Source organism: Prionailurus bengalensis, chromosome C2 (genome assembly GCF_016509475.1).
Source record: "Prionailurus bengalensis isolate Pbe53 chromosome C2, Fcat_Pben_1.1_paternal_pri, whole genome shotgun sequence".
Taxonomy (NCBI): Eukaryota; Metazoa; Chordata; class Mammalia; order Carnivora; family Felidae; genus Prionailurus; species Prionailurus bengalensis.
In genome coordinates this window covers 59,587,594-59,602,903 of record NC_057350.1, presented here as the reverse complement: position 1 = coordinate 59,602,903, position 15,310 = coordinate 59,587,594, and the positions used below count along the sequence as shown (strand labels likewise).

Below are 15,310 nucleotides of genomic sequence, written 5' to 3'. Positions count from 1 at the left end.
GCTCCTAAATTTTTCATTCTAAAATTATTTCTGTGCTTCTTTAATACAGAATATGCTTTATTAGTCAAGAATGTGATCCCTAAGCGGACCAATGGCTTATCAAAAATTTTTTCATTTAATTTTTAAAACATAAGTTATTATATTTCAAACATGGATTTAAAAAATTAGGCCTTAGCAGATATTAGTAATTTATTTTCTGTGTTCCTCACCCGGGTCTACTGTCTCCCAAAGTTGCCATTACAGTTAGTTTCTTATTTTTACTTTAAAATTTTATTTTTTTATATATCTTACTTCATGGAAAAATAATTCCAGCCTTTCCAAAATGCATTCCTGGACTTATAAATATACTTTCTAATTTAATTCAATTACTCACTCTCTAGAAAAATTCAGTTTCAGGTCAACTACAGAGTAAAATAAGAAAAATAATTTTATAAACTATAAACTATAAAACTATAAAGCATTCCTGGACTTATAAATATACTTTCTAATTTAATTCAATTACTCACTCTCTAGAAAAATTCAGTTTCAGGTCAACTACAGAGTAAAATAAGAAAAATAATTTTATAAACTATAAATCTAAGGGTTGGAGACAATGCATGGATGGTGCCTCCTCCCCAAAATGGTAGGTTGAATGGCGTCCCTCTTCCCCCAAAGAAATATCCAGTTAGCACCTGTGAGTGTGGCCGTATTTGGAAAAAGGGTCTTTGAAGATGTTATTAAGCTAAAGCTCTTGAGATGAGATCACCCTGGATGAGAGTTGGGCCCTAAAGCCATGACAAGTGTCCTCAGAAGGGAAGAGAAAAGACACAGGAAGAAGGCAGTGTGAAGAAGGAGGCAGAGATTGAAATGATACATCTACAAGCCAACAAACACCAAGGTTTGCTAGCAGCCACCGAAAGCTGGAAGAAGCAAGAAAGGATTCTTCCCTAGCGCTGTTGGAAGAAACACAGCTCTGCTGACCCCTTGAATCAGACTTCTGGCTTCCAGAAATATAAGGGGGAACATTTCTATTGTATTATGTGACCACGTTGGTTATTATATGTTAAGGCAGCCTGAAGGGACTAACATAATGAATAATTAAGTTACTTTTGTACTATAGATATATTTAAAAGAACACAATTCACATTTCTCTCTCTCTCTCTCTTCACACACACACACACACACACACACACACCACATTGTGAAAGAGTTAAATTGGACTTCTGACATTAACAATGTGAATTTATAATCTTTTTTAATGTATATTTATTTTTGAGACATAGAGAGACAGAACATGAGGAGGGGGAGGGGCAGAAGACAGGCAGACGCATCATCCGAAGCAAGTTCCAGTCTCTGAGCTGTCAGCACAGAGCCTGATGTGGGGCTCGAACTCATGAACTGTGAGATCATGACCTGAGCCGAAGTTGGACACTTAACCAATTGAGCCACCCGGGTGCCCAGAAAACTATAACCTTTCTGAACTTCCAGGAAAAATTTGGTTTCAGATAAAGAAATTAAAGAAAGAAATCACAGGACTATTCATTGATCAGAAGTTTGACACATTTATTTTGCTACTTTGATGTATACAGAGCTTCAAGGAAGACTGCGTAAGAATGGTTTCTATTTTCAGTGAAGATGTGATACTTGATATGAAATCAGCCTTCTATGGCAACTAGCTGCCAGTCGAGATAATAAAACTAAAGGATTCTATATCAACAATTAATGAAACTTAAAAAGTATTTCCAACATCATAAAAATAATCAGGAATATTTGTGAAAACAAGTATTTTTTTCCCCTCTTCTGAAAATAATTATTTTGCACACTTAAGAGTACCTTAGAACTTGTGGGTTTTATCTTTGGTATGAGAAGTTCAGGGGTAATTGACTGGTATTTCTTCTCAGGGCATTCTTTGGAAGGAGGCATATTTTGCTCAATTGTAGGAGGATTTGGTATCTGATTCTAGAGGCAGATTTCTCCATGCACCTCCACTCACTGGAATACCTTTATTAACCAGAAGGTCTCTTTCTTTCTTGTTTTCTTTTAATTTACTTTAAGTTTTTTATTTATTTTGAGTGAAAGAGGCAGAGAGAGAGATGCAAGGAGGGACAGAGAGAGAGGGAGAAAGAGAATACCAAGCAGCCTCCACACTGTCAGTGCAGAGCCAGCTGTGGGGCTCAAACTCATGAACTGTGAGATCATGACCTGAGCTGAAATGGAGAGTCAGATGCTCAACTGACTGAGCCACCCAGGCGCCCCAGCAGAGGTCTCTTTCACACTCCAGCCTACTGGGAGATCATTCAACACAATGCTTGAAAACTTCTCTCAAATCAGTTATGAAAACATCACTTAAGGCAAGACCAGGCTCTTCTAACAGAATCCCATACGATCCAGACATGGATTTAGTTATATCTGCTAAGAACTAACTTGCTAATATTCCCACATGAGATGGCTAAAATGAGAAGCCGGTGAAATGGTAAAAAGACAAGAGTTTGTAGCATGAACATTATGTACTTTATCACTAAAAGTAACAATGTCTACAGGGCATATGAAGTAAAATCCAAAGGATACAAGAAAACCCTTTAAAGGTATCAACCACGACTAAATTCTTTGAACTTTCCATAGACAACAGTCTGTATCTTTAAAATAGGAGCAGTTCTCAGGGCTGTAGAGGCCAAAACGCCCATGAGAGAAATCCCTCATATACTGAACTAACCTTGGCCGGTCATGGTGGCCTTAATACCAGACAGTTCCCTTAGCTAGGGATGGGGGGGGGCACTCATTGCAGTTTTCTTATTCTTATCAGTCCTATTAGTTGCCCTCAACACTTCACTTAAGTCAAGGGAAAAGGAAGGAAAGAAGGAATGATGGGAAGGAAGGAAGGCAAGAGGGAAAGAAGGAAAGAGATACCATTTATGGTAAAAATAAAATGGGAAATTTATTTCATTGAGGGAGAACTTGGAGTTGTCAGTGGAGATTTGGTTTATTTTTTACACATAATGATGGGATAACTTCTAATTTCTTCTTTGTAAAGCTTTTTGTGGAATTAGGTTACAGTTAACTAATTTTCTGTCATGTTGTATGTATGATGTGGATAAACAGTGGCTTGCACTCCATTTAAGTCTCTAAAATTGCTTTCATGTACTTTTCTCTCAACCTTTTCTAGCTTCAACAAACAGTTCACTTATGGACAGACAACAGAGAAGTTTCATACTTCCTGTGGAAGGTAATATGTCTTTTAATTTTTTTCTAGAGGCCAGAACTAAAGGGAAAAAGTGTTGAACTTCCTTTGAAACACGGTTGATGGGCTGGTCAAGGGGCCGTCCTGAGCCCAGTTGAAGAGTATGATGGTTGAGTGCCGAGGTGTGAGGGACCTTGAATGACCCCGGGCCTCCTCCCCCAGGCAGTGCACATTCCGTCTGAGGATTATGGAGCTCTCCCTGTCAGGCACTGTGCTAGACCATGTGGGGAACACAGGGACAAACAAGAGTAGCTAGAGCACCAGAGCGCCCTAAGGGGCTCATTTCGAGGGGGAGCCCAGATGTCAGCACAGATGGCATTTGACAGAGGAGATGAACACTCACATTAAGTGTGCTGGGAGTGTAGAAGAGAAGGCGAAGCAGCAAGGCTCTGAGAAGGCTTCACGGCAGGTGCAGCGTGTGAAATGGCTCTTAGGGGAAGAGGAGCGTTTTCGTGGACAAAGAGTGGTCTGTAGGCCACCCCAGTCTGCAGGAACGATGTGAGGAAAGACCCAGATATGCAGCGGTGCTTGGTGTTTTCTTTGCAAAGTGTGCGGGCGGCTGAGGGGTGATAAGATGGCAAAGGTGAGTCCATCTGCAAAAGAGGGCTTTCAAAGGCAACACAAGACATGTAAGTGTTGTCTTCAGGCAGGGAGAGGTCTCTGAGGGGTGTTAGATAGAGGGGATCACACCCCTGTCCCAGAATCCTGGACCTGCTGCAAGGTCAGGTGTGAACTGAAGAGGGGAGAGATTTGAGACAGACACAGACGTCAGGACCTTCTGCAGGAATCCAGGTGTGTGGTGATGGGGTGGTAATCTAAGATCTGGCAGCGAGGACAGAAAGGAAAAGCCCCAAATCTCATAGGGATTGGTCTGTGTGCAGAAGGGCTGGAGGAGCCTGGAGGAGAGTCATAGACACAGGATGCAGAGAAGCTGGAAGGTGACTGCTGGTTCTGGAGCCAATAGGAGAATCCACCCACTATCCCGTGACGTACGAGGTGAAATCACGGTAGCTTATCACAGGGCTGTGAGGAGATTATATTTGTTAGACAGGTGCCAACCCCACTGAGTGCGGAGGAGTGACTGGTCACTGGTAAATTATCACAACAGGTGTGAATAGAGAAAGAAGGATTAATAAAGGGTGAGTAACAGGAATCACAGAAGTCCCATCACAGGTGAAGGGGGATTGCTGGAGGGTCCTCGAGCAGAGGAAGGTGAAAGAACAGAGATTGTCCATGGTGCTTGGGATGCTCACCCTGGGAGCCACTTCTCTGGAGACATCGCCCCTGTTAAAACACATATGATTATTTAATTAGCTAGTAATTTCCTTTAAAAGAATAGAGTCAGATCTTGAGGCTTAATAGCAGGTAAAATATTAAAACCTTAGACTGTTCACAAGCAGAAGTGCAAACCCCTGAGAACACAAAAGAAAATTCACAACGTGTTCTTCAGCCTTTTCCCTTTGTGGTTTCATCTTCGACATCCTGCCCTTGAGCACCTGAATGTTCACCCACACCCACCTCTAGCTGCTCTCCAAGCAGCCACCTTCGTGCTTATTTATAACCTTGGCGAAGGTGCATTTTCCCTGGGCATGCGGGTTGCCACTTAAGTCATGGATTTAACTGCTCTCTTAGACCTGCTTTCAAATCCTCCCCCTTGCTTCACATAGTTATGGGATTGTGATTTGTTTGTGAAATGCAAGGGCGTGAGTCCATCACGCAAGAAGCAAGTGACACCAGAAGAGGAGAGGAGAGATTTCAACTGCAGGGGTTAGCACTCACAAGCGCCATCTGGATAGCTTTGCCCTCTCAGCTGGTTTTGCTCATGTGAGAGTGATGAGCTCCCTGCCACTCACTTGCGTCACTGGTGCGTCCCAAGCGATGCCCCCAATCTGCTCTCAGCAAACCCCTCCCAGCCATGGACACATTATGTCGGTTTTTGGGAGAGCCAGAGCTTATATATTGCAGAATACTTGTAGGTTGCAGGGCTTAATTTTTACTTCAAAAGATGGACAGAAGGAGTGAACTTCTCCATTTATTCCTCATAATTAGGTAGAAAGTCAGACACAGAATCTGTGAGCTAAGTTCACAGGCGAACTGTTTGGCGGGATACATGTGATTCAAAGGGTTGGAAGGATGGAAATCTTGTTGATTTTATGACTGTGTGATTCTCCAAATAAAAACAACTCAAAAACTGTGCAGCTTGGTCAACCGGAATACCATGCTATTTATAATGAAAGTACCACATGCTTCTTATATTTATGTTTGTCTGAATTCCCACCTTTGGGGATAGGCATTTCATTCTGATATTAAGTGATTTATTGTCTCGCACTGAAACGTAGGAGAGAAAATTTTTCTCTTGGGTCAACTTTTCCACTTTTTATCCCGAGAAGCTTGAGTTATTAGAGAAACCTAATAGTCTCTATGGCCGAAATATTAGATATAATGATTTTGTCCATTAATTTTATATTGTGTTTTTTGTTTGTTTCATACATATCAAAACTTCTGAATCAAATTTAAGCCCTTAAAAATTTCTTTAATTTTTTTAAGTTTATTTATTTGGAGAGGGAGAGACCAGGGAAGGGGCAGAGAGAGAGGGAGAGAGAATCCCAAACAGGCTCTGTGCTGTGAGTGCAGAGCCTGATGTGGGGTGCAAACTCAGAAACTGTGAGCTCTTGACCTGATCGGAAATAGAGTCACTCAGCTGACTGAGCCGCCAGGGGCCCCAGGCCTTAAAATATTTCTAACACATATAATAAATATAGATTATCTAAAAACACACAATATAGGAGAAAATGGGTTTATCTTTGGAATACTTTTAATATGTTATATATATTTTGTGCGTAGCAAAATCATGTTCTAGTATACTTTATGGAATATGCTGTAGAAAACTTAACATGGATTTCTTTATCAACCTTTTCTTTCATCATTTGCTTTGTGTGTGTGTTCAGCTAACACTTCCCTGTCTAAACCTGTGGATACAAAGGCTGTGCTCTCTTGCCCTCCAATCACCCAGAAAGCTGTGCTGGTAACAATAAGATGGGAAATAATCCTCAGAGACAAGCCTTCCTGCACCAGAGCCTACAGGAGAGATACAAATGAGACCAGGGCCATAAACTGTAGTGACGAGACAATATCCTGGGACTCCAGACCTGATCGGAATCCCGCCCTTCAGATCGATCCAGTGGCCATCACTCATGATGGATATTACAGGTGTGAAGTGGTCACAAGTCATGGGCATTTCTCTCATGGATATCACCTGACAGTGTTAGGTAAGGAGCATCGTATATTGTGGGATGTCAGATAACCAGATTTGGACTGAAACAGATGTCTCTCTCTATTCCATATCCGTGTGTTAAGACTGACCCATTTTCCTCTGCATCTCTGCAGTGTCCCCTGAGGTGACCCTGTTTCAACTTGAGAATGGAGCTACCATGTGTAGGGCAGCTGCAGGGAAGCCAGCGGCGCAGATCTCCTGGACCCCAGGGGGAGATTGTCACACTGTGGAAGAGCCACTGGGCAATGACACAGTGACCGTCCAGAGTTCGTGCCGCTGGGAGAACCACTGGGTGTCTAATGTGTCCTGCTCTGTGTCCCATCTGACTGGCAACAGGAGTCTGTCCATAGAATTGAATCAAGGTAATCACCCATTTTATTTAGAGTAATGAACTTGTTGCTCAGCATTTTCCTCTATTGATTATGAGTCACCAAGAAGAAAGTAAGAAAGCTTGTGTTCCTAATTTGAAGATATTCTCTAAAATGTAACTGGATAATGTGTTAGTATGCTAGGGAAATAGTTCCCATTTCTGTGTCAAATAGAAGGAATAAATTAAATAATTTCTTATCAATACATTCTCTAAATATCTTTCATTCTGGAATCCATAAAATTTTTTTTAACTTAGTATCTGTTGACTTGTACTTTGAGATTAATATTCACATAAAATAGCAAAACTTTTATATAATTTAACAATACTTATTTAGTAGATAGATAAGAACAATAATTATCCCTTCCTTCTTTTTATTTCTTGTAATCACCACTTTTTGTTACTCTGAGTAAGAGAGAAGATTTCCTTCCTCCTCTTCCTTGTCATCTGAAACCTATACATCAATTCATTTGCCAAATATTTATTGAATGTTCTTATGTGTTTGAAGCTGTCATATAAAGATGAAAAGACAAGGTCCATGTCTTCATATTATTCCAGAAAGTATAACATGGTTGTTAGAAGAAAAGCCTTTGGCACAATATGGCTTCTTGTTTACCAGCTGTGTGAGTTGAAACAATATTTAATTTCTCTGTCTCATGGCTTTTGAAAAAATGGAGATATAATTAACATATCACAGTAAATTAATTTCAGGTGTACAGCATAATGATTTGATATTTGTGTGTATTGCAAGATGTTCACACCAATTTGTTTAGTTAACATCTCATGTTTTCTTCATCTGCAGATGGGATGACAGAACCCACCTCACAGAGTTATCATGATGATTAAAAACAATGATATATTTACCTGACCTGGTGCCTATCACATAGTTGGTAGTCAATATATTTTAGCTAATGTATTTACCATACTAACACAATGTTAGCTCTTATGTTTATATTAGTAAGTGTTAGCCACTATATTGATTATATCAATACATATTAGCTATTGTATTCATTATTATACTACTAAAAGCCATCACATACTCTTAATTATTCCTCATAACATCTCTTATTCATTATTTTTGCAATAGTTTTATTGAGACCTAATTTATGTACCATACAATTGACCCATTTAAAGTGTACCATTCAGCGGTCTCTAGTGCATTCAGCTATGCAACCATCACCACAGTCAATTTTAGAACATACTCCTCACTCCAAAAAGAAACCTCTATCCTTTGGCTGTCACTCTCTAATTCTAGAAATCCTCCAGCTTTAGGCAACCACTAACCTACTTTCCATATCTATAGATTTTCCCATTTTGGACATTTCACATAAACAGGACCATATAATATGTGCCTTTTGTTACTGGCTTCTTTCCCTTGGGATAATGTTTTCACGCACTATCCATGCTGTGGCATCCTTATTTCCCTTTTTCAATCTCCCACCCACTCTAGGTTGTTATTTTATACTTCTTATCTCTAGGTGTATGCATTTATCTGCAGTCCCGTCTGACTTTCTCTGCCATAGAGCAAATATTTAACCTATACTCTATACTCATTTTTCCCTTCCAAGTCCTGAGAGACTCTGCTTCAGTAATTATCCTTGCTCTCTTTTGTTCAGTCTTTTTTGTTCCACAAATCCTTTCCTTAAGGCTGATTTTATGAACTTTCCTGTTTTCCTCTCAGGTTTAAAAGTAGATGCTATGGGGGCGCCTGGGTGGCTCAGTCGGTTGAGCGTCCGACTTCGACTCAGGTCATGATCTCACGGTCTGTGAGTTCGAGCCCCGCATCGGGCTCTGTGCTGACAGCTCGGAGCCTGGAACCTGCTTCAGATTCTGTGTCTCCCTCTCTCTCTCTGACCCTCCCCCATTCATGCTCTGTGTCTATCTCAAAAATAAATAAACACTAAAAAAAAAAAGTAGATGCTATGACTTCCCCAAACTCTTAGCTCTTGCCTTTCACTCATATCCAAGATTTTTTAAAGGAGGCATCTATATTCACTGTCTCTTCTAAATTACCTCACATCTACTCCTTAACTCTCCTGGAATCTCTCTGCACAGGAAATGTTCTAACAAAAAGCCAAAGATCTCTCAGATGTCAAACGAAATATAAAATTTTAATTCTAAATTATTAATTAGCTTCTCTGTGATATTTGATATGGCCTTTCCTCTCTTCTCACCTATTTTCTTCCCATAATTACTTGGTTCTTTAGTCAACTTCTTAATTTTCTTAATAGATTGATTTCCATCTACTCATTCCATGAAGGAAGGCATTTCTAAGAGTTCCATCATTGACTGTATTCTCTTTTCACCTTTACCCCTATTCCTTGAAGGATCTCATCCATACATGTGGCTCCAACTACCACCTGATTCTTGACTGTCAAATATATCTATTTAGCCCGGATTTCACTCCTTGGCTATAGGAACAAAACCAATTTCCAATTGAATGTCTTCAAATGGTGTATCAAGGGCACCTCAATTTGCATATTCCTGAAAAGGAATCCCTCTTCTGTACTCCTTCCTAAGCTCCATACTTATATTTTGTCTTGATAAATGACTCAAGCCAGAAAATTAAAGATATCCTACAATATCGCTCTTCCTTATTTCCCATATTCAAAATCAGTCACTATGTTATGCTGATTTTATCTTAAAATTTTTTTCTTAAATCTAGACCTTTTTCTTTTTCTCCTTTGCTTGGGTGAGCACATGATCATCCCTCACCAGAATTATTACAATATCCTTGTAACAGGTCTTTTGACCCCTAGCTTACCTCCCTCCAATTTATCACCTACAGTGTTGCCAGAGTGATTTTTCTGAAATGAAAAACATTTTAGCCCCAGTGGCCTCTCTTTGTCTCTTGGAAAGCTAAACCCCTTTGATCTGCCACTCTCCTTAGCCTCCTGTCTCGCTAATCTTCAGTCTGTACCCATGCATGTGGGGCTGTTTGGGCCCCTCAATTGTACGTCATACATGCAATTGCTACTTCTCCACAATGCACTTCTTTCCTCATACTCTCTTCTTTCATTTCATTTGTTCAATTTCTATTGAAGTTTTAAAACTTAGTTTGATATAGTTTCTCTGGGATAATTTTCTTTTGCCCTGCAGTTTGGTTAGCTGTTCCTACTCTGTGCTCACGTAATGCCCCATGTATGCCTCTGAGTACTTCATAGTCCTGTAATTGACGGTCCGCTTCTCTGATTCCCAGTGCATCATAAACTCCTAGAGAGTAGGAACCATAGTCTTCATTTTTGTATCCACAGGGTCTGGCACAGTGCCTGACACATACAAATAACTACAGAATTAGGTTCAGACCATCCCAGACTTCATCTCTATGTACCCCGCTCTCTGCTCCATTACATTTGAATTAAGATAATGAATTCTTCAAGTCTTTGTTTAAATTATTTCTTTCCCTTTACAAGTTCTTCCTTCTTTTCTTAACCTATTTAATCCTGTCATTGGCAAGGCTCAGTTCAAATTCCACTTCGCTCTGACCTCCCAGGTGGAGTTGATTCAGTTTTCTTATTCCTTAGATGATTTACGATCTGTAATGCTCACTTAGCACTGTTTGCCCTCTTATAAGTGATCTTCTCATTTGTATGGATCTGACTTCTCTAATTGGATTGTGAGCTTTTTGAGGGCTGAGACTGTGTCTTCCTCTTCTCTGAAAGTGCCAAAGAAGGAGACTGTCTGACATTCTTCTAGTTTATTATATGAGCAGGTTATTTAACAGGATGACATCACTTGTGGAGCCAAGAGTCAGAATAATTTACTTTGGTTGCCATTTTCACAGAAGAAGAACTTCAGAATGATAGTCCTAATTAGTTTCATTTTATCTTTTCATTTATTTATAATTTATTCATAATTATAATTTATTCATAATTCTGGGGGCCATTTTATAGATAAATAAATGAAAGTAGGAAGACGTAAAATATCCTACTAAATAAAGGGGTTCCAGCAACTCAGTGACAAAATTTCTCCTCCGTGTGAAAAGTATTATCAGATAGTGCTCAAAATGTTAATACCCCCAAAGACTAACATTTACACAGGAAATTAGAAAGTATATTTCCTTTTTTCTTATAAAATTGCAAAGTACTAACGATACTCACTGTACATTTATTCATTCAGAAAATATTTATTGGAAGTCTACTGTATATAAAATATAGACAAAGTTCCTAAACTCTGTCATGAAAGAATATCTTAGCAGCTTTTGAATTGTAGTCTAGAAAATGTTTTTGATTATGACAGTCTGTGAACTTTTAAGAATATTTTAGAAGTCTCTTTTAAACAATTGACCCTATTTTCTTCATTAGAGGAATCTTGAAATGACTCTTTACCCCACCTGTGTTGCCTGTATTTAAAGGTGTCATAGTCCTGGGATTTCCACCATCAACCTTACTGATCGTTCTCTATGTGAAATTTTCTCTATTCCTGGTTATCCTCGTCATTGTGGGATTCATCTACTTCCAGAGAATAAAAGATTGCAGGTAGGAAATAAAGACTAAAAAAATATATAGACTCATTAGAAAGATGACATCATTGTAAGACTTTGAGTCTACAATGTTCTGGGAAAAGCTGGACATATTTTTTTGGCATACTGTCTGTTCCCTTAGCCCCTTCTTTGATGTACAAGCTTTATTAACACCTGAGAGCCCAGGAAGAGATGCCTCCAGCCCTGGACAAAATCTTCTGATTCATTACACTGCCTACTGAGAGATAACCTGACCCAGGCCACCCTTCAAGAATTCTCTGGGAGGGAAATAAAGTTCAACTGGAGTTTCTTAAGTGTTCACTCTTTCATTTCTATGGCTCTGAAGGCTTGTATTCATTTCTACTTAATTATATATTTTTATTTTATTTTTACTTAAAAAATTTTTTTAATGTTTATTTATTTTTGAGAGAGAGAGACAGAGTGTGAGCAAGAGAGTGACAGAGAGAGAGAGAGAGAGAAAGAGAGAGAGAATCGGAAACAGACTCCAGGCTCTGAGTTGTCAGCACAGGTCCCGATGCAGGGCTCAAACTCATGAACCACGAGATCATGACCTGAGCTGAAGTTGAACACTTAACCGACTGAGCCACCCAGGCACCCAAACCCTATGTTTACTTTCTATTTAAGGTTATTTATTTATTTTGAGAGAGAGAGAGAGAGCATGTGTGAGAGGGTCAGATTGAAGGAGAGAGAATCTCAAGCAGGCTCCGCACTGTCAGCGCAGAGCCCAATGCAGGGCTTGAACTCACAAAATGTGAGATCGTGATCTGAGCCGAAATCAAGAGTCAGAGGCTTAACTGACTGAGCCATCCAGGCCCCCCATGCTTAATTATATTTTATGGCTTTTTTCCTTTCATAGAGCATGAAAATTGAAGAATCTGGAAGTCAATTTAGATTTGATGAGACATCACAAAAAAGCAGCCAGTTATGATCAGTCTTCGGTTTCAACGTCAAACTCAACCGCTCTTGTCACTATTTGATATGTTTGTGTTTATGAGAATCCATGTGATAGTTGGCAAATTCTGTCTCAAACTCTTAGCATATGTGTATTTACACACATGTGAAAGCTTGCTGCCTGCCATCACAAATGCCTAGGATGACTAATCTACTTTCCCCTTTGCCCTACTGAGTCCTTACTTGCAAACAAGAAACAGCCCTGCTTCTCAGCCTAAGAGGAAGATGAGTCAGCAAAAGGCAAATAACAATGCAGGGCTGTTTTTCTACACCCCTTGCGTTCTTTGGCTAGTGCTTTCATCCTAGCTTCCCCTTTCCTCTACCCTCTTAATATGCTAATTTTGCAATGTCAGGAGCCACTACAAACATTGCCTTCAAGTCGACCGGTAGCTGACCTCTCATCCTTTTCTTGCTTGCTAGTAAGTAGTGGGACAGATGTATTGCATGTTTGGCTTGATCATTGAATAAAATGGCCAGGAGTCATTTTTAGCACCGCCTTTATTTTTGAAGAAATTATAAGTTGATTCCAAATAAGGAGTTGTTAGAGTCACTGGAGACAGTGCTGAATATCACCTCACCTTTTGGAGCTCCATTGTCTCAATTCTTTCTCTTGTCAGCAATCCAGGTTGGAATGGATTAATGGTGGAAGAATAAGGGTTCTTGGGGAAACCCCAACCTATGCTAGGGCCACTGTAAACAGGAACCCTATCTTCACTGATATATATGGTAATCTTATAGTAAAAAGTGTCCTTTCATTTAATAGAAGAATTTGTTTTGTAAGGTGGCAGGTGATTCAGGCTATTACTTTTATTTTTAGCAAGGCTTGAAGAGAGAAAATGAACGCATACTACTATCTGGAAGATAATATATGAGTAGGATAGTCTGATTGTTGAAACAAACAACCTCCCAATCTCAGTGTATTCATAACCACAAAGGTTTAATTCTCACTCACTTCATATCCCGGGGCAGGTTGGTGACTCTAGGGCAGGAAACAGGAGTGGTTCTGCTCTAAGCTAACATTTTATCCTATGGTTCTGCCCTTGTCAGAGTACCCTCCATTCATCCAGTGAATGGGAAAGAGAGAGAGAATGGGGGATTCATGTGGGAGGTTTTTATGAACCAGGCCTGGAGTAGTAATGACTTCTGCTCACATTCTATTGGCTAGTACTTGTCACGTGGCCACCCTAATTTCTAAGTTGATAAATATAGCATAGCAGCCTTGGCAGAAATAAAGTCAGGTTTTGGGTACATTTGGCCAGTCTCTGTCTACCGTGGAGGATAGGATGAGTGCTAAGATTAATACCAACTCTATTAGTAACCGAACATGAGCCAAGAAATAGGTAAGTAAATAATTTCACGTACAACATATATTAGCTCTTTTCTCTCTTTGCTTTTATTATAATTCCCTCATATTTACAACAGGACATAGAATGGGGAAAAGTCTAGTACCATAAATCTTTCACAGACTCAAAAACACTGTGGCACAGACTGCTAGTTGCCTAATCCAATACTCATCTTCCCTTTCTCTTTGGGGCAGATTGTATTCATGATTTTTAATCTTTGCCCCTCCCTCTAGCCATGTAATTTGTCAGTGACTTTAAAGTTGGAAACATAAAGTGCATGTTTCCCTAAACCATATCATTTGCTTGAAGCCAATCGAATCAGGGCAGAAATGTCAGTGTACTGGTGTTGAGCCTAGGTGTCAAGAGGTTCTGTGTGTTTCTATTGCTAGTCCATGAGAACATGCCTGGGGTAATCTGCTGGAGTATGAGAAACATGTAGAGCAGAGCTGGTTCATGCTAGTCCCATTCCCCACCTCGGTTGAGGCCAGTCTAGGTAATCCGATATTTAATCATCTCTTAGGCAAGGGAGAAGCTCATTCAAAATCAGAAGAGCTGCCTACCTGACCCTCAGATAATCCTAGACATTTAAGCAATTGTCACAGAGGTTTTGTGATTGTTGCACAGCATTATTGTGATATTATTGTGGTATCACTGGTACATTGTTTAATAACATAACTCCAATTTTATTTAGTATGGAGACACACTTAAATAAAAGACATTTTTCAGTTTCCCTTGCAACTGTGTATGACTACCCATTAAAATTTTCAAAAATGAGGTGTAAACATAAATCTTGTGTGATATTTTTTGGAAAGCTCTTTAGAAAGAAAGAAGAGATCCTCTTTTGTTCTTCCCCCTTATCTCCTGGACTACACCACTGATATAATGATGGGAGGCCCAGCAGCCAACTTGGGCCTTGACATTGGATGGATGACATTGAGGATGGAAGCCACTCACTAAGAGAGTGGAAAAGAAAGACAGAAAGATCCTGGGCCCTAATGACCATGGAGTTGCCTATCAACCCTAGACTACCTACCATAAAATTCTTTTGTGTGAGAGAAAATATACTATTTTGTTCATGCCACTATTATTTTGAGTTTTACTCCATAAACAGTTGAACTTAATCCTGGTTAATGCAAATACCTAGTTTGCCAATTTCAAGGTTTGTGGTCAGTCTTGCAATAGGTTATACTCTATTCACGCACATTTTTCATGGTCTATTTTCATTCTTCCCGTAGAGATTATGCAACAGATGTAACTTCAGAAGATAGTAATGATAGGTATGAGAGCCATCTCTATAACAGTTCCAGAAGAATTGCTGGTTATGTAAACCTGAAGGATGTTATGGGCGTTTGATAGGAAAGGGCTTGGGAATCTGGAGATGTGCAAAGATCATCTAATAGCCCATCCCTAGACATGTGAGGACATGTCTGCATTACAGGATTGGGAAGATAAAGACACTGTCTTGGACTCAGAGAGATGTGATCAGGAGAAACAGAGGAACTGAAATCTATGGGGCTTTATTGTGTTAATCCCTTTCCTGCCATTATTGAAATGAAAAGACTCCATTATTCATGGAAGGGATTTATCTGAATTCACGCTTCTTCACTGCCATGGTTTTCTATGCGATATCAGACTGGAAGAGGGAAAAGCTATAGCTACTGTCTCTCAACCTCTT

General features: G+C 39.6%; 1 protein-coding gene across 1 annotated transcript in view; it reads left to right on the top strand.

Annotated features, from left to right (window-relative positions):
- The window catches only part of LOC122491443 (cell surface glycoprotein CD200 receptor 2-like), a 141,200-nt gene extending 129,621 nt beyond the window's left edge, over nucleotides 1–11,579 (top strand). Inside the window, exons 3-7 of the mRNA XM_043594185.1 lie at nucleotides 3,143–3,202; nucleotides 6,166–6,486; nucleotides 6,605–6,853; nucleotides 11,213–11,336; nucleotides 11,463–11,579. Coding sequence (XP_043450120.1) covers nucleotides 3,143–3,202; nucleotides 6,166–6,486; nucleotides 6,605–6,853; nucleotides 11,213–11,336; nucleotides 11,463–11,562 — 854 coding nt within the window. The 3' untranslated portion in view covers nucleotides 11,563–11,579. The remainder of the gene's footprint in view (nucleotides 1–3,142; nucleotides 3,203–6,165; nucleotides 6,487–6,604; nucleotides 6,854–11,212; nucleotides 11,337–11,462) is intronic.
- Nucleotides 11,580–15,310: the final 3,731 nt, after the last annotated feature.